The following is an 18,802-nucleotide window of genomic DNA, read 5'->3' as shown; positions in this document are numbered from 1 at the left end:
GTCGAGAAAGCAAGAACGACAGCGAAGCAGCCGATATTCGAGATGAGGAAACCGGAGGAAACGGCCAGTAGACTTGATAAGTGCGTTTAGCAAACCTCGGCAGATTTCAGAGAGACAGCGCTTGCCAACATTTGTACTAGAAGGCGTCACTGCGCAGAAGGGCTGTGTAACGACGTGCCTGATCGTTGCAAATTACGTCGAAGATAGAGAGACCTCCCCGGTACTCGGTGTTGGTGCTGCCGTCTTCTAATGCGCTGAGGAAAGTTTGCCATGGCTCTCAAAGGAATCCGAGTCCTCGAGATGGCAGGCCTGGCACCTGCACCTTTCTGTGGAATGGTTCTCCGTGACTTTGGCGCTTCCGTGATTCGAATTGACAGGGTACGTCGCTCCGGCCGAACGCTTGCGATTCGCGCCCGTTCGTCTCATAAACTTAACGCGATTGCACTGTAACCTAGGTGTGCACTGCTTTCTTGCTTTCAGCCCAAGCCACAGTTGGATGCGGATCGCCTGTGCAGGGGCAAACGCTCTATTGTGATCGACCTGAGGAAGGAGAGAGGCGTTGCATTGCTTCAAAAGATGGCCAGCACGTCTGACGTTCTAATTGAAGGTTACCGTCCAGGTAAAAAAACACGCGTTACCGAACAGCATTGTGTACTCGCGTTGATGCTGTCGGAAGCTTGTCAACAGTTCTGCTGGTACCTGCCGCTCTGGGCAAGTCTGTCTATATAAATTGTGCAGCGCTCGAAAACGATTGGTTGTGAATGTAACTGCGTACTTCGTCAGTATACAGCAGGAGGGCGTTGCACCAGCAAGTGGCTCATTTGCTAGGCAGACATTTTTCCTTGACTTCTGTCGCCGTAATTTGTTGGCATGAAAGAAGGAAAGTTTTGCCTACTTCCGTGTTTTTGCTGCGCGGCGATACATTGTCGACAATTACGACGCACGTGGTTCAACACGAAGTGCCGGAAAGTTGTTTTCTTAAGTCCTTCATCCCTCCGCTTACCGCGCGGTAATTTGCAACATGCCGTTTCCTCACCCGTTGCGTCGTCTCTGCCAGTTTTATCTTCATATCCCTCTCACACTCAATCTTTATTCTTTGTTTTTATACCCCGAGTTATGCTTAGTGGCACAGAGCGTACTACTGTAACGGCCCCAAAACAATTTTTGAAGGTGGCATATAAACTCACCCATTCGTTAAATCGCGTACCGATAAACATTCGAGGCAAATATGACAAGTTCCGCGCACAGCGCAGAAAGCATCCTTTCTCTGAAATTTGCGTTCCGTTTCCTGCGCCTGTATAGCTGTTTTGAAGTTCCCGCCGTGGGTCCTTTGTGACGTCAGCTCTACTGCTATGGAAGCGGGCGATCATCTCAGGGTTGGCGCAAACTCGGAGCTGCGCTTTCCTCACGGTAGGCATCAAAGGAAAACCGGTTTAAGGAAAACTGCGCTCTTGGAATCGGCTAAGTAAAATTTTCGAACGGTGCCCTATTAAAACTCGATTGATGAGCGCAGTCAGCCGCTTTGCAGCTCTAGTCGGAAGGCTGAAGAGTTCAGTAGCGAACGTTAGTAAGATTTTCGAGCGGTGCCCTATTAAAACTCGATTGATGAGCGCAGTCAGCCGCTTTGCAGCTCTAGTCGGAAGGCTGAAGAGTTCAGTAGCGAACGTTAGTAAAATTTTCGAGCGGTGCCCTATTAAAACTCGATTGATGAGCGCAGTCAGCCGCTTTGCAGCTCTAGTCGCAAGGCTGAAGAGTTCAGTAGCGAACGTTAGTAAAATTTTCGAGCGGTGCCCTATTAAAACTCGATTAATGAGCGCAGTCAGCCGCTTTGCAGCTCTAGTCGGAAGGCTGAAGAGTTCAGTAGCGAACGATAGCCCCCGATTGTCGCTTTTCAACGAAAGCAAGCAACTATCTGCGACCAGGGAACGCCTCGATACAAATGTTCACCTCGAAGGGTCTCTTTCAGAACGAGAGCCGTCGATATTAACATTTAGCGGCAACGGGAAGCCGGATGTGGAAGAAGCTTCCGTACACTTTCGAGGCGCCGTTGATTGGTTAGTGGTCTCCGACTCGCAAATCTAGAAAATCGAGCAGCGTGCGACTGACTTGCGAGTGTCGCTTTTCGACCAGTGCAACCATTTACGACTTTCTTTTTCGACCAAAACGGTCGCACGACCTCTGAGACTCGGCAGATGCGTAGTGCGAACAAAGCGTTACACTGTTCGCACACGTGGAACACCGCGACGTCTCAGTGCCTTTTATTGTTAATCGCTGTAGGCTGAGCACAGCTCAGCGAAGCTATGGAAATGACAAGTGTAACGGTAATAGACAGGAAGAGAGCAAAGTGGGTTAGGGAACGAATGCGAGTTAATGTATCCTTTGCAGTCGAGCCCGGATATATCGAACCCGGATATTTCTAATTATTGTTCATATCGAACGCACATATTACCCCTTTGAAATTCCTGCGTAAAAGTATAGGCAAGTCGCGCTGTATTTCTAACTATTATTTTGCCGGCCGTTCGATATATCGAATTGCGCGCCTCACCCCTGCAAGGGAAACTTTTCATAACGGCTGTCTTCGAACACTTTCCGGGCGCCGAGACGGGTCGGCTGCGCGGTCTTTAGCATCGCGTGGCTAGGTTAACATGGGGTGCGCTTTTCTCGCCTCTGTGTTGCAGATAAACTTATCGACTGCCATTTTTATATATCGAATTGTCGATATATCGAACTATTTCGCAATCCCCCTCGAGTTCGATACAGTCGAGCCAACTATAGCTGTAGAACAAAGCAGCGAATTCCCCTCAAAGGAGGCCCCCCAGCGAATGGCGTCGACCGGTTTTCATGACGTCGCGGCGGTTGTTGTTGAAGCCCTCCAATGCCATTGGTTAGAGGGCTTCATTCCCCAGTTGTATCCGACTATAACTGAAATTCAGAAGAAATAGTCATGGGCAGGGCATGTATTGCGAAGGCAAGAAAACCGATGATCTTTAATGGCAACGGGAAGGATTTCAAGAGAACTGAGAAGACAGGGATAGCGCGGCAACAGGTGGCAGAGGACAGGGTTAATTAGAAGGATATTGGAGAGGCATTTGTCCTGCTTGGACGTATAGTTAGGCTTATGATGGTGACATTCACAGTTTTGAGTCCTAATGCCTGATTTTGTCGCGGAAATACAGTTTTGCGAAGTTTTTTCAGAGAGGCGGGTCATTGCGCTCTCAGAAAATAAAAAAAAAATTATAGCTTTCAAGAAGGACACATTTTAGATGGTCGCGTAATTTTTTTTGTATTTTTTAACCCTTTGTGACACGGTGGAGTGGTTTGGAGGCTGCAGAGCTAAAAGCTGCATGCTTTTTTTCTGTTATGGCCCGTGTATGAGTAAGTGGGCCGGATATGTCCCTACCCGTCAAAAAAGGAAAAACGCTGATGGGGAAGTCGTGTGACAGTAGACATCAACAGGTACGTACGTACAGGTGCCTACAAGTTTTCAGAACACGAAAATTACAACAAATCCTAATTGCTGGGCAGCCTGAGCATACAGCCATGAACTGAAGTGTGCGCTTTGTAGTTCCCAGCGCGACCTGCACAATGCACACCTCAGTACTTGGCTGTGCTTTTCACCGAAAAAAATCGACGCTTTTCGTGATTTCGGCGTTGCGAAAACTTTTGTGAGCACCTGTATTGGAGTCACAGCGTAGTCGGAGCGGTAGTCATGACTACCCTGTTATCGTTGTTGTAGAACTTCGAAGTTATGAGGCATGCCGTCCTGCGGTGATGCTACATTCTTATCTAGTTTGAACGTTGGACGACGACCCGTCGTTTTGGCTTTCTCTCGGGCGAAAAGCGAGGCGTGTTCTCTAATGGGGCTGCCGCTTATAGAATTTTACTAGCGGGATTGTCCTCTTCTCATAACAGGTGTCACTCCACCGGCATGCTTCCGTCGTTCAAAGGGAGCGCATTAATTCGTCTTTCAAATGAATCTCTCATAACTCAAATATTCCTCCCCGCCGCCGTGGCTCAGTGGTTATGGTGCTCGGCTGTTGGCCTGAAAGGCGCCGAGTCTGAGTCGCTTTGGGGTACCCATGAAACAATCAAATATGCCCTGTGGCTGGCACGTGTACTTGAGTGTCGTCAGATAAGGGAGCATCAAAGAGTGAAATGTACGACGAACAATGCGGTTCGGCTGTACAGCTCCGCCGCTACTCTGCTCCCCGCTGCTCGAATGTCCCCGAGGCCTCCGGTCCTGTGTTATACGTCCGCCCAGTGGCTTGGTGATTGTAGCCGATCTCTCGAGGACAGCAGAGCCGTATGTTGTAGACGCATGGACCGACTCCAATTTGGCCGCATGCATAGTAAAAACTGTCGGCGCGTTTCCGAGGTGTTCAGTTTTTCAACTGGCTCCCTCTCCTGCGCGACTGTTGTTCTTATATGGGCGCGCTCCTACACCTCCTGTCCCGAGTCCTGACTGCCCCACCCTTATGCCAACCTTATTGCGTGTCTGGCTAGACTTCGGCTCAACTGGCTGGCCACTCTGCACTTAATTTGAAGTCAAATAGAAATGATTCTCTGCCTGTCTGTCTGTCTCTCTCTCTCTCTCTCTCTCTCTCTCTCTCTCTCTCTCTCTCTCTCTCTGTGTGTTTGTGTGTGTGCGTGTGTGTGTGGAGGGAGGAGGAAAAGAAGGGTGGGGGCTTCGTCTTCAAGAGTAGAGCACCGCAGAGTTATCTGGTCTCGGTCGCGTCGCCTTTTACCTTATTCCTAATTGGAATACGCATAATTACTCATGTGCACGTCAACACACGGCTCTAAGACACTTCACCAAATTACACCACAACGCTTAGCTTGAACTAACGAGCCCTCGTGTCCCATGGGTAGCGTGCCCGTCATCGCAATCCGAAGGTCCTGGGTACGATCCCCACCGAAACCCAAGTTAACTATTTTTTTTGTCAGCTAAATTTTATTCTTTGCTTTCGTTGGAATCACACCAACGGCGCTGACGACGCCGGCTTTTCTGCGGCACGCGACTCTTAACGATGTCGCGTTAGAATTGTGGCGGAACGAAAGACAAAGTGAGCGCTACGTACTTCGACCTGCCCACCAACTAGCCCTGTCAGCCAGGCTGCTATAATGTAGGCACAGTTCGTGTGTTGGCGTCTTGCGGTGGACGAGGCGCACAGGTGGCCGAGAGAGTCATATATGACCTGCTCTTGGCCACGCAAAGCGGGCCTGCATGTGAGGAATATATACAACTAGTGCGATAGGGCCATTATACGCACGACTGCTTGCGCAAAAGATATTTCGCGGCCAGTGTGTGTGTCGCAAGACTCGTAACCTGTGCAGTGCAGCTGGCTGGTGCTTCCATAGCTATAGGGGTGTGCAGTACTCTCCTTTCACTGGACTATAATGGCACTGCCATTGTGGTATACGTCATTACCGGAAATTCCCGCTTTTGCCTTATCCTGGGGTGCGTGGGCCATGTCAGGCATGGCAGTGGGTTATTTCGAGATTGTTATGCCATTTATCCTAAAAATCTATTATCGGGGAAAGGGTAAATTTTTGTGGAAGACCCTGCCGCGGTGGCTCAGTGGTTACGGCGCTGGGCTGCTGACCCGAAAGACGCGGGTTCGATCCCGGCCGTGGTGGCTGAATTTCGATGAAGGCGAAATTCTAGAGGCCCGTGTACTGTGCGATGTCAGTGCACGTTACAGAACCCCAGGTGGTCGAAATTTCCGGAGCCCTCCACTACGGCGTCCCTCGTAGCCTGAGTTGCTTCGGGACGTTAAGCCCCAATAAACCAAACAAAACTAATTTTTGTGGAAGAAGGGAGAGGCGGTGCAGCTGTCGCTCTCACTTCTTGCTCCTTCCAGGACAGCAGGGGAAGTAAAAGGGCTTGCAAATTCCTTCTGTTTCCTTTGCTCTATAGTCGGTCACAACTTAAAGGTGCACTGAAGAGGAATCTGAACTCGTCTTTTTGCCGCGGTAACTCGATCTACACGTTCCCAGCGTTCTTAGAAACTGTGATTTATTGCCCTGTGCGGACGATTTCTCCAATTAAATCGGATAAACGTCCGGCTCCCGCCTTTTTTTTTTAATTCCCCGCAGACGGTGGGAGGAGTCGACTAAGGCATGGAGTGCCTTTCAGGTAGTAGCGGGGCGACTTTGTTTTCGCTTTTATTTTGTTTCTTTTAGGTTTCCGTGAATAAGTAGGTCTAGTCTGAGAATACATAGCTGCAAATTAGGCCCACGGAAATAAAAATACGCGTGGACTCTGCTTTCGCCGGTCACTACGTATCACTCCGCCGATAGCAAAGCGGCAAGCCGCCACGAGACTGAGTGGAAGGTTGGTCGACTCCTCCCGCCGTTTGTGGGAAGTTAAAAAAAAAAAAGGCGGGAGCCCGACGTTAAGCCGATTTTAATTAGGAAATCGGCCGCACAGGGCAATAATTCGAAGTTTCGAAGAACGCTTGGAACGTGTAAATCGAGCGGTAAAAATACCAGTTCAGATTCCTCTTCAGTGCACCTTGAAGCCTGGAGTGAAGCTCCGCCCATATTCAGGACCGAGGCACAGAATTCCTACACGACAGAAAAGTAGTCCGTTGTTAAGACTTCTCTTATTACCTAAATAAGAAGCTAATCACAAGAAAAACGTTATAAGCTGTAGGGTTTCGATACCTGGTTTGTTACGCAAGGTCGAACATTAAAAAGCTGATTTCGTTTAGTGTTGTAATTGGCTAGCAGTATTACGGGACGCCGCGGACCGTGGCCCAGTGTAAAAACTGCTGTTTTTGTAAGTTGTAACCTACTATAGTGCATCCGCCCTATAGTCGGATACAACTTAAGTCTGCTGTGAAACTCCGCCTATATTCAGCCTCGCGCACAGAAATCCTACACGAGGAAAGTAGCCCGCTGTTTAACCGTTCCTTGTTACCTGAACAAGAACCTTGTCACAACAAAAGAAAAATATGAGCTCTATAATTTTGATACGTGGATTGTTTGATATAGTCAGACATTAAAAAACTGATTTCGTTTACTGTTCCGATTGACCAGCGGAGTAATACAGGACACCGCGGATCGCGTCCCAGTGTTAGCAACTGCTGTTTTTTAAAGTTGTATCCTACTATAGCACACTTCATCACAGGATCACAGGCACCGCGGAAATTCGTGTACGTGGCAGAATCCGCGCAGTCGCTCCATGGTGTCGCCAGAATTTGTCTGGCACGTTTGCCGTTTTTCGCTGAGGCGTCGTCCAGGAAGTGGGCCTCTGTTTTTCTCTGCGGTCATTATGGAACCGTGATTCTGTTTGTTACTCTTTTCAGAGGGCAGCACAAAGCTGACATTGCGATGTGTACGCCTTCCCCCTCCTTTGTTCTCCCGCTCTCGCGATGTTTCGCAGGGGTGATGGAGCGCATGGGCTTGGGACCCGACGTGCTGATGCAGGCCAATCCGCGGCTGGTGTACGCGCGCCTCACGGGCTTTGGCCAGACGGGACCTTACTCCAAGATGGCCGGCCACGACATCAACTACATCGCGCTCTCCGGTCAGCGCCCATCCAACTGTTGCCGCCTTGTCGTTTAGTTAAACGAAACAAAAAACAAAAAGGCGCCTGCCTGAAAGGCACCATGGCTGCTGAAACAGTGCGTCCCAGTCGAAGGTCGCCTCGATTGGCGTCGTCTCGTTCAGCTAAAAACTGTAGCTGCGAGTCCACATTTTAAAGTTCAGTGTCGCAATTAAAAGGGAGGAGAGGGAGGCAATCTAGCACCAGAGAAATAAATGGCGGAAGAGATGGCAGGCATGCGACAGCCGTCAGGAGTGAGTACAGTCTATCGAAGCGCGTCTGACAGATGCATCAGGCTTAATTACTCATTGGCATCCACCCGAGCGCAGCCATACGGCTACAAAGAGGCACCTGCCCGGACCAGGACGATTTTTTCTTTAACTACGAAGTTTCTGAGAAAGCTGTATAGCTTTCCTTTGTAGCCGTATGGCTGCGCTCGGGTGGATGCCAATGAGTAATTACTCCCTTATTACAAATCTACTCCACCTTGGGGGATTCCCCTAAACATTTGACCAATGCATCAGGCTTCAGATGCCGCCTTCAGGAAAATGGAACGTCGAACTGTTTACGTTTGAACACCCATGGAAGCCGATATCATTACAGGGTTGCATTTGTCCGCCGTTACCCACAAATCCGTTCCACAAATGCGCGGTTATCAGTGGCTATAGTTTCTTTTGGCCATTTTTTTTCCAAGCTCGCAGTGACAGTTTTTGGGGACAAACTTAGAGCGTGCATTATATATTAGTGGATGTACGTCATTCAATCCTTGACGCTTCCTTTGGTGTGTGTGAATGGTATCTATGCATGTGTCGCTTGTCACACAGTACTCTGCGACCGAACTAGTGAGGCGTATTGCGACATTGATGACTTTAAGGAGCTGCAGGCTGTACGAAAAACGCGCAGTTTGTGTTCGATGCAACTCGAGAGGAAGGAAGCGCAATTAAAGGGAACGGCTGCACACGTAGCCCGTTGGGGCACGTTCGTATACACTGCTGGAACGGTGCATGCTCTGTGAGTGTAGTATGTTCCTCCTCTTGTCGCGCGCGCAGGCGTGCTGTCCATGCTGGGCGCCCGCGGCCAGAACCCGCATCCGCCGGTGAACCTGATGGCGGACTTCGCCGGCGGCGGCCTGCTCTGCGCGCTGGGCATCTGCATGGCGCTGCTGGAGCGGGAGCGCTCCGGCAAGGGACAGGTCATCGACGCGAGCATGGCCAGTGCTTTTCCTCACTCACAATTAAGGGAGTAGAACTGGCACAGCCCTTGGGGAGTAACTGTGTTGCCAGAGCCGTTAGTCCCTTAAATCAGCCACATACGTATTAGACACCTTTAGCATACCGGTACCGGAGTACCGGAAGCCCGCGCGCAGCCAATGCGCATGCGCAAATCGCTCTGACGGCGCCAGATGGCGCCAGGTACCCGGCAGCTGCGCGCGCGCCTGCAGCATCCGGACCAATCAGCGCGTGCTCACCGGCGGTGGTCGAGCTCCCTGTACTTCAGTAACGGTAGCACGGTATGCTAAAGGTGTCTATTAAGGCGCGTTCACATTAGCGGGAAAACGCGCAACGTAGAGCACTTTCAGCGCGCCGCTCCCCGCAAAAACCGGTTTTTCTTCCGCAGACCGGATGGTTTGCCGTTCTGCAGAACGATTGGTTCGAGAGCTATTTTTCCTGTTCCGCAGAAGAGAACAACCAATGAAAGGCGACCATGACGCGGGACGGCGATGAAGCGCGAGGGCGTCGCTGCTGTCACGTGACTAGTAAATCGGAAAAACTCGCACGTGAAGCCCCTCCGCGGAGTTGAGAAGCGGCGGCGTCGTTAACGTAGTGCCACTGAGGGAAGTTTCCTGTTAGTGTGAGCGGGGCCTTACGGCGTCAGATATACATAGTAACTGCAATGGGATCACTAGCACAGTTGGTCTCCGCACGGACTAACCGTTCGTCCGTGCGAAGAGAAGAGAGGGTGGGAGGTGATGGGGGAGAGCAGAGACTGGGAACGGCTTGTCACACGCTGATTGACTAAATCACGTCATTAGCTCGCTTGCAGAACCCGTCAGCGGCTGCTCCGTCTGGGGGTAGCACTAATGCTAATGCATACTCTTCCGCATGAATCGCCTATAATTTTTTTTTTCCCCAGTGGCTCTGTAACTGATTAGGGTGCCTTGATGTCCGCGCGCCTCCGTCGAGGCACCCTATAACCGATTAACTCGCGAGGCCATCTGTCGGGTCCGCTACGAAGCTCTAACTCGATGAAGCATGGTCGCATGCTTTTAGTAGGCTGTCCAGTCTATCTTTCTCCGTGATCAGAGTTCAGAAGCCGCAGCACCTCCCTTCAACGCCGCTCGTGAGCAGCGAAAAAGCAGCGGGGAACAAGCTGCATATGCCGGTTGGCTGGCACATTCATTTTCACTTGCTTGGCGTGTGCGCAGACTGAGGGCAGCGCCTACGTCAGCAGCTTCCTGTGGAGGACGCGCAGCAACAAGATGGCGCTGCCCGTCTGGATCGACGAGCGCGGAGCAAACATCCTGGACGGCGGCGCGCATTTCTACAACGTGTACGAGACCAAGGACGGCAAGTTCATGGCGGTCGGCGCGCTCGAGCCCCACTTCTACAAAGTGCTCACCGAAGGTACGCTGTGTGATGGAACTAGTTTAACCTCGTTATAACAAACTTGAAGGGGCCTGACGATTACTTCATTATAGCCGTTGCTTCGTTATAGTCCGTATTGACCGAGCTTCCAAGGGGAATCGGCATTCCTTCGTTATATCCGTTATTTCGTTATAACGAGGTGCGACTTCATTTTCTTTACTTGTTTTTATTATCTTCTTTCGCGGTATTTAGACTGGTATACTTGCGACTTTCAGTATGGAACATTTGCCCTCCAAGTGCAGCGAGGATCACTGAGCGTATGCGTTTTTTAGCGATATTGCTGTGCGCGGACAACTTTGATTTGATTTGAGGGTTTTCTAGAGCCCGAAGAGAGCGCTGCTGCATTTGTGTCCATTACATGTGGTGGTTCGGTAAGCTATCGCCCTGCGCATGCTTTATTAGCTCGTGTTTCGATCGTAACTGCAATATAGCCGGAAGGGGTTCTAGTAGCCTTCTAGAGGTGACGTCACAACCGAAAACGTTCCAGCGCTTGTTCCACCCTACTGGCATGCATTAATCATCAGTACGGCTACGCCTGTTGCGGGACAAAAGACTCTCCCATTGATCTCCAGTTAACTCTGCCTTGAGCCAGCTGCGGCGATCCCGTCCCCGCCAAATTCCTTACCTTAAATATCCGCTCTTGACTTCTTCCGGCCCTATATAGCATTATGAGGCCTAGAAGCCCCGCCTCTTCGTTGATATGGGCCCTCGCATGCTGGTGCAGCATCAAAGAGGAAGTTGTGATTTTAACCTCGTGGCGGTCACAGAGGAACAAAGCATGCATGGTTCCTCGAGGCGAAATTTCCCTCGTCCCTACGAGTTCGGAATTCGAGCCCAGAATCACCACCTGACGCGGACAGTCGTTCTTTGGAACTGTGCTAAGTCCTTTAGCTGTTGATAGGCAGCTCGATGATGCATGCAAGGACGTCTGAAGCGAATCAGCTTCGCGGCGCGTGCTGACGCAGGTCTGGGCCTGGACCCGGACGACGTGCCTCAGTTCTCCGAGTGGGAGAAGAGCAAGGAGCTGTTCGCGCGCGCTTTCCGGAGCAAGACGCAGGCCCAGTGGTGCGCCGTGTTTGACGAGACGGACGGCTGCGTGGTGCCCGTGCTGGAGCACGACGAGGCCGCCGAGCACCCGCACAACGCGCACCGGCGTTCGTTCATGGCGTGCAAAGACGGCCCGGCCACGCCCAGCCCCTCGCCGGTGCTGTCGCGGACGCCCGCCGAGCCGGACCTGGAAGAGCCACATGCCGGCGAGCACACGCGGCAGATCATCCGTGACGTCGGCCTCAGCGACGCCGAGGTGCAGGAACTGATTGACGCCGAGGTGGTCGCCGCGAGCTCTAGCGGGCTGAAGTCCAAGTTGTAGTGAATATAGTGTTCTTATATTAGCGCCATACAACATGTACTCGCGAGAGCTCCGTGAACGCGCAGCTTCTGCTTCGGAAGCGTCCTCGATGTACAAGACTTGAGGGTATATGTTGGCCCCCCAGCGGTTTGAAGTCAGTCCTTTCGGAGCTTCCACAATTGCAGTCCGCGTTCTCTTTGGCGCAACTGGCGTCATTGGTGCGAGATGACACTTAATATTTTTCTTATTACTCTGTGAGAATATAGATATAGGACAACGCTATTCCAAGGTTCCTGTCCAGGCGCGTGGTCACTTGAGGAATGGCCGAAGTCTGTCGCCTCTGAAGAACAGCCGCGCCGGTAGCATGGTGCACACGACCTCAACCAGCAATTTACAGATGTACCGCACGAACCAGAGGATGTCGTTCTCGTTTTTAAAAACGTGCGCCATCCACAAGACTGGCCCCACCGGCCCGGTATCCAGCGTGCTATAGCACTTGGTTATGCAGTGTGCGAGCGGATGTGTGTGCCGTCCTTAGAGCGTGCACTGCGCAGTGTTTACAAGGTGCACACCCGACATACAACGGGGACAGGATACTTGCCGAAAGTAAATTCTTACCTATACCTGCATGCATGCATGGGACTCACTGCTGTAATCCTGTTGGCATTGTGGGCGCACAGGTGCTAATTGTTGTGCGTCTAAATGTTGTCTTGCAGCTTGAAAGAAACTTATTTTTGCAACTGCCGCCACGTTTCCCTTTCTTTTTCTCTCAACACAGACTACGGCGTTCTAAGTGATGCGGAAAAAAAAGGTCACAGGCGATCAAAGCGATTCATTTGGTTGACTATGCATTAGCATTAGAGTCCGCCCGGCGTTTGCGTCTCCTGTACTCAGTTTCAGATGTAGATTATTCATTTGTGGTATGGGGGGGGGGCTTCCGGAGGTGTCTGGGTGGGTAGTGATGGGAGCCTACTGGAGGCTGACCTTCCAGCCTCCAGTAGGCTGGAAGGCTACTGGAGGCTGGAAGGCCAACCTCTGGAAAATGGGGTTGGTAGGTTGCTGGACGCTCGTTGGCGAAAGATGCATTTTGTAGCGATAGCTACACTACGCCATCCGCTTCGCGAGGTCAGCGTGGCTGCGCGCTGAGCCGTGGCACCACCGCTCCGCCAGCTGTGCGCATGCGCGGAGTGACGTCATAGCCCGCAGCTGCAGTGTGCGCGCCTTCGCCGCTGCGCCGAGGGCGGAGCAGGCGCCGCCCGCCTCCTCAGTGTGTTATGATGCGGTATGAAAGTGCAGTGAGATACGTGAAATGTGCGGGAAAAGAAGTTTCGGCGTGTGGGAGATAGCTATTGTTGAATTTGGGTGTACGTTGTAGATTGTTCTGAGTGCCGCTTTACGCTAGCACTGATCGTCAAAAGTGTTATGATGGGGGCTCCATGCTGGGAGCCAGTCGCTATTGGCGATTTTCACGGTCTAGAGGGGGCGCCTTGATCGTGCCAATATGGCCGCTTTACGGCGGACTACTGCCACACGGGGTCCGCTTAGGTAGAATTGCGCTTGTTTTTAATTTGCTCGGTTGACTCACACTTGTTTGGCGATGGGGGCGACGTCCTGTAAGCCAAACTCTTTCGTTTCACGGGGGTTTAAGGGAATGAACAGGAAACAAGTGAAAGCGGGACAAGTGAAGTCCCGCGTGAAAGCGGAGCGTTTTGGACCTTATAGACACCACATTTTTGTTTGTGTTTTCTTTTTTGAAATGTGTTAGATGTTGACGTACTATCGGGGGCAAAAGTGGTATATTCCACGAGGCGGGAGCCGGAGCAACGGAAAACTGCGTTGCAGCGCCACGAACAGGCGGCATCTGGGATCGAGACAGCCAATGCGTGACCTTTATTATCAGCAGGCATGTCGCTTGGCTCGCTTCAATGTTTCGTGCTTTAGCTCGCCAAAATGCCGCAGTTTTCCGTTGCTCCGGCTCCCGCCGCATACGACTTTTGTCCCCGATAGTACATAGATCACCCCGTGGTGTTCGCCCACAACCGCTAAATAATTTAAAATTGGATTTCTTCTTGACGCTACTTCGGTTTCATCAGCCGAACTACAGCCGTGAGGTGTAGTTGGTGTAAAACGTGAGCAATAAAAAAAAACAGCTATATAATTTCTGACACGTTGTCTTTTGTAATTCCACATCGTGAAGCAGGCTGGCTTAAGTGTTGTAGTGAATTAAAACTACGCATCAGTGATGACATTTACGTTTTTTTTAGTGCCTCACGTGACCTATACACCAACTACACGTCACAGCCATCTTTCGGTTGATGAAACCGAAACAGCATGAGAGATGAAATTTAATTATAAATTATTCAGTGGTCTCAGGCGAATACCACGCGGTAAGCCGTATATTCTACGAGGGGGTACCCAAAAGAAACCGGACTTATTTTTGTTTGAACTTATTTGTTCACATTTTAAGTACAGACCTTCAATCACCTTCCAAGTATTCCCAACATGCAATGATGCGCTTGTCGAATCTTTCATTCCATTTTTCAAAACATTGTTTAAATTCATCTTTTGTGATGCTTGACAGTGCCTCCGTCGTTTTTTTCTTCACCTCAGGTACATCAGCGAAACGCTTTCCATTCACCTATATTTTCATTCTAGGAAACAAAGAAAGTAGCACGGGGCAAGGTCGGGAGAGTATGAGGGTTGAGGAATAGGGGTCATGCCATTTTTGGTCCAAAATTGCCGTAGAGACAGGGCTGTGTGAGCAGGGGCATTGTTATCATGGAAAAACCAGTCACCCGACCGCCACAAATCTGCCGGCTTCCACCGCACACTCTTGCCCAATCTTTTCAAAATATCCAAGTAGAAAGCCTGGCTAACTGTCTGACCCTGCGGAACAAATTCTCAATGGACGACTCCTCTCACGTCGAAAAAACAAATCAGCATTGTTTTGAGGTTTGGTTTCACCTGACGAGCTTTCTTGAGGCGAGGTGAATTTGAAGTTTTCCATTGGCATGATTGTTGCTTTGATTCAGGATTCGATTCAGGAAAATTTCAGTTGTCCCCATATCATCGTCCTTGTACGTCTTTCTTAATATTTCAAGAGTTTCCATTCAACTTTTTCAGAGCAAAAATCAGAATTTCACCGGCCCGCGCTGTTCACGAAAATCAGCCATTGGAAAAACGACATTCACACAAAACAGTCGTCACTCTAAAACTCTGCCTAAACTAGCCTGACCTCCTTCAACGACGGCACTCGGCTTACTGACTCTGGAATGTTCGTTCTATGCGCCCCTAGTGGCAAAACGCGGTACCATGGAAGCTTTGCCGACCAAAAAATTTAGTCCGGTTTCTTTTGGGTACCCCCTCGTAAAAACCGCAGGTGGTCGAAATTTCCGGAGCCCTTCACTACGGCGTCCCTCATAGCCTGAGTCACTTTGGGACGTTAAACCCCAATAAACCAATCTAATGCCTAACGCATCACTTCAAAGAAGAAAACATACAACTAAAATTAGGTTTTCTATGGTCCTTTAAAATCAGTAGCATCGATGATGAAGACCTTTACAACGGTTGGGTGCCAAGCAGCATTTTGTGCTTAGAGCCAAAAGGTAAGCGAGACAGCGACAGCATGCTATTTGCGATGAAAAGAAACAAGATAAAGAAGTTCGGCAGTCTATATCCAGGGACCCCGAAACAGTGTGGAAAGAGGCGCCCCCCCCCCCCCCCCCCCCCCGCCGTGGTTCTCCAGAGGGTTACATAATCCCCGTAATGGGTAAGAAGGCACCATATCACCATATACTTGTATGCTGCAATAAGAGTTGGAATTGCTGAGAAAGTTGTTCAAAAAACCGTCCGTGCTTAAAATGTGACCGATAGTGCTTAGCGATGCTTGTTTGCTTTATAATTTTATAAATTATAATAAATTATAAATTATTATAATAAAAAAATTACAGATAGCGATGTGTTCTGGATACATTGCAAACGAACGAATATTGATGACGACGACGACATCCAAAGCGTGCACAGTGCGGGAGCGTGGCAGTGACAGTGTAGTTCGATCATTTAAACGTTTAATTAATAGGCAGTCGGCTGGTTCTTAACATGGTTTATGATTTCCATTTTTGCTACCTAATTCGATACATGCGAGAAAGCGACGAACGATCGAATGTCTTAGAAAATGCCGCTACATTTGCAATATTTAAATACAGTCGAGTCAGGATATATCTAACACATAGTAGATACCCCCTTTGAAAAACCTGTGTGAAAGTATTGGAAAGTTGCGCTGTATATCGAACTCGAATTTTGCCGGTCAGTCGATAGATCGAACTGTGCGCCGAGTCCCTGCGAGGGGTGCTTCTTTCTCCGGCTCTCTGATCTTTTTTGCGCGCGGAAACTGGTCGGCTGCACGCCTATAGTATGTACACTATAGCAGCGCTAGCGCTGTAAAAACCACGTGACGAGGTAAGCTTGGGGTGTGCTTGAAGGTATAGCCTTCGGTCTCTTGTACTCGTTTACCGCTGCACATCGCTGTCATGCGGTGAAGCCAACATCACTAAAGCCTAGCGGCGCGCTCGACAGGCGTGTTTCGCTGCCGAAGGCTTTGCCGAAACGAACGGTACCTTAATTTCAATGACAGATTATTCTGCTTCGAGTGTACTTGTAACAGGATTTGGCATCTTATGATAGGCAGTGCCCATTTCCAAAGCACCGTCCGTAGCTGCTTCAATGAGAAGCAGGTTAGGCCTAGCAACGCCTAACGAGTGGTGCTTTGCCACGACGGCGGGTGGCAAGTCGCGGCAAGAAGCGCGTCACTAGCGCGGGGGCAGCGCATTATTTCATTATTTCTTCTATGTTACAGGTAAGATTGTCTACTGAGAATCTTTTATCGAATTATCGATATATCGAACTATTTTGCGATACCTTTCGAGTTCGATATATCCGGGGGTTCGACTGTACACTCTGCGTCGTCCTTGTGTACACCGCGTAATATAAACTGAAATAAGCAGCCCATTGTTTCCGGACAAAGTACTCGTGCCAACCTCGCTTGCACGTCAGTGTGGCTCTACTTCCGCGAGAAAATTGCCTCTACAAGATAGAAGGTGCAACATGGTGTCGGCTTTTACGGAAGGAAGTACGCCGCTCGAGCGCTCTACAGAAGGGTGACGCAGACTGTACGTAGTCTCAGCCATGATAATACCTTCGGTGATGAAACTCTTCTCACGCTTCACCCGCAAATAAGAAAAATTGACGAAACTAGGAATATGTCATGTCCACATGCAGAATCACTTTGTATTTCATCAAAAACTACATTTTCTGTGCACAGGTGGGGTGCAAATTTCCTGGTACATTTGTAATTAAAGCGTACAGCATGCTATTGCTTGGGATAGAAATCATTCAGATGAAACTCGATGCGTTTTTCTTTAATACGAAACTATGCGGCACTTCCTGAACAAAGCAACCGCACCGTGTTTGGAAGTGCAGAGCAAAATTAAAGCCGCCGTGACGGCCAGCAGAGAGCACCTTTCTTTTTCATCTTTTTTTCTTTTCACAAAATTCGAGTTGATGGGCATCCTGTTTCCGAAGACGGGCATATAGGGCGTATTTGTATGCCCTAAAGAAATGTACGCTTCGTTAAGATGCCCCCACATAGGGCGTACGTATGCTGCAGAAAATTATGCTTTATTAAGGTGCGCTGAAAGGAAAAGAAAACAGTTTGGTTCCAAGGCCAACGAAGCGTACGCAGAGCCCGCCGCTTGCCCACTGCACAAGCCAGTATGTGGAGGCATTGTCCCCTCCCATGTGCCGCGGCCCAACGTCAACGCGACCTTGCGTGCTTGCACTGAAAGTTGTGTATTCTATGGATTCCTGGTCATAATTCAGGGATTCGTATTGTTGCGAAAGCAACACTACGCGAGTCGTCGAGCCATTTCGCGGAGCTCACGAAAGGCCATACTGCGCATGCGCCGAGGAGCAGTGACGTCACACGGCGCACAGCTGGCGCGCCGCCGCCGTCGCTGCTCGGGTGACTCAGAGGTGCCGCTGCCGCGCTCGCCAGTTGTGCGCATAGCTAGCGTGCCGGGGCGGCCGGGGCCGCCGCCGCTGCCACACGCTCTCCACCGCCTCTCTCTCTCTCCTCGTTGCTTTCGCAATCCTCGGGTTTAACCAGAGCTAAACCACTGCCAATTTTATTGATTTGGTACGCATTGTGACTCGGGGCATGTATTCTGCGGCAAAAATTCACGCTGAATATCCGTAATCAATCCAGAGAGCAGCGGCGTATAATTTAGCTGGTCGAGTGTCTTTCTGTTTCCCTCGTAATATCTTGCAGCGATATTCCTGCATGATGAAAAGGATAATAAATTCTTTAATGATGTATTAACTGTTGGCGTCAGCCTCTTAATTTATTTGACATGCTACTCCACGTGACAATGAAAATGATGATGAAGTGATGCTCTGTGATGCACACTCACAACAAAGGTCTCGCACCGTTAGGATCAACAGCAACACACCAATGCGCACATGGGATTACCAAAGAGTGCATGGAGGTCCTGTAATCATGAGAAATCTCATAAAGGCTTTCATCGCACGCAACTCTATGGTAAACGACGTCCCAGTATTCTTAAACGACGTCACTCGCGTTGATCATCTGCTGTATGCAAACAGAATGTTGATCAGCTGCGTATGGGCGACATGAAGAACACCTGAGCCGGGAAAGAGAAGGAGGAAAAAATTGGCAGTGGCTTAGCTCCGGTTAAGCCTGGATATACAAGAGAAAAGCTGCAGTTATGCTTTGTTTGACGTCATGGCTGTCGCACTTCGCGCACAATGCACTGGAAGCACCACGGTAGCGGTGTAGATTTTGAGCCAATTCCCTCGCTACCACGTCCGGGTCTTCTTTTCTTCCTTCCATGGCGAATGTCAGCGCCTCTTCTACGGCCGCCGCTCACGCGTGCGTTCTCGCAACGCCTTGCGAAAGAACCTTCTCTTGGGACCGAGACCGCCGTCCCAATCGTCCCAAGCGGTTAACCGATGGCGAGGAGGAGAAGTAACGACGGAGCGCTCGCCGCGGCGCGCGGCCTCTTATGTCCGCCGCTCGGGCGTTATCGCAACGCCTTGCGATAACGCGATAAGAACGCGATAAGAACCGCTAGTGGCGGCGAAGGGTAAACAGGTGGCGAGGAGGAGAACGGAGGGGGTGGCGAAGAGGAGGAAGGGCGCGCCGCGGCGGCGCCCAGGGTTGGCCCACGCGAAGCGCGGTGTTGA

General features: G+C 50.3%; 1 protein-coding gene across 1 annotated transcript; it reads left to right on the top strand.

Annotated features, from left to right (window-relative positions):
• The first annotated feature begins 5 nt into the window (after positions 1-5).
• On the top strand, positions 6-12,188 carry Amacr (Alpha-methylacyl-CoA racemase). The gene is made up of 6 exons (XM_089545482.1): positions 6-378; positions 481-619; positions 7,388-7,531; positions 8,599-8,759; positions 9,975-10,173; positions 11,160-12,188. Exons 1-6 carry the CDS (start codon positions 271-273, stop codon positions 11,561-11,563), a joined length of 1,155 nt encoding a protein of 384 aa, XP_089401608.1. The 5' UTR covers positions 6-270; the 3' UTR covers positions 11,564-12,188.
• Positions 12,189-18,802: the final 6,614 nt, after the last annotated feature.

The sequence above is a fragment of the Amblyomma mixtum genome, chromosome 5 (assembly GCF_055824585.1).
Source record: "Amblyomma mixtum isolate Tamu chromosome 5, ASM5582458v1, whole genome shotgun sequence".
Classification (NCBI taxonomy): Eukaryota; Metazoa; Arthropoda; class Arachnida; order Ixodida; family Ixodidae; genus Amblyomma; species Amblyomma mixtum.
Note: the sequence above shows the minus strand (reverse complement) of the source record. Positions and strands in the feature narration are given on the sequence as shown.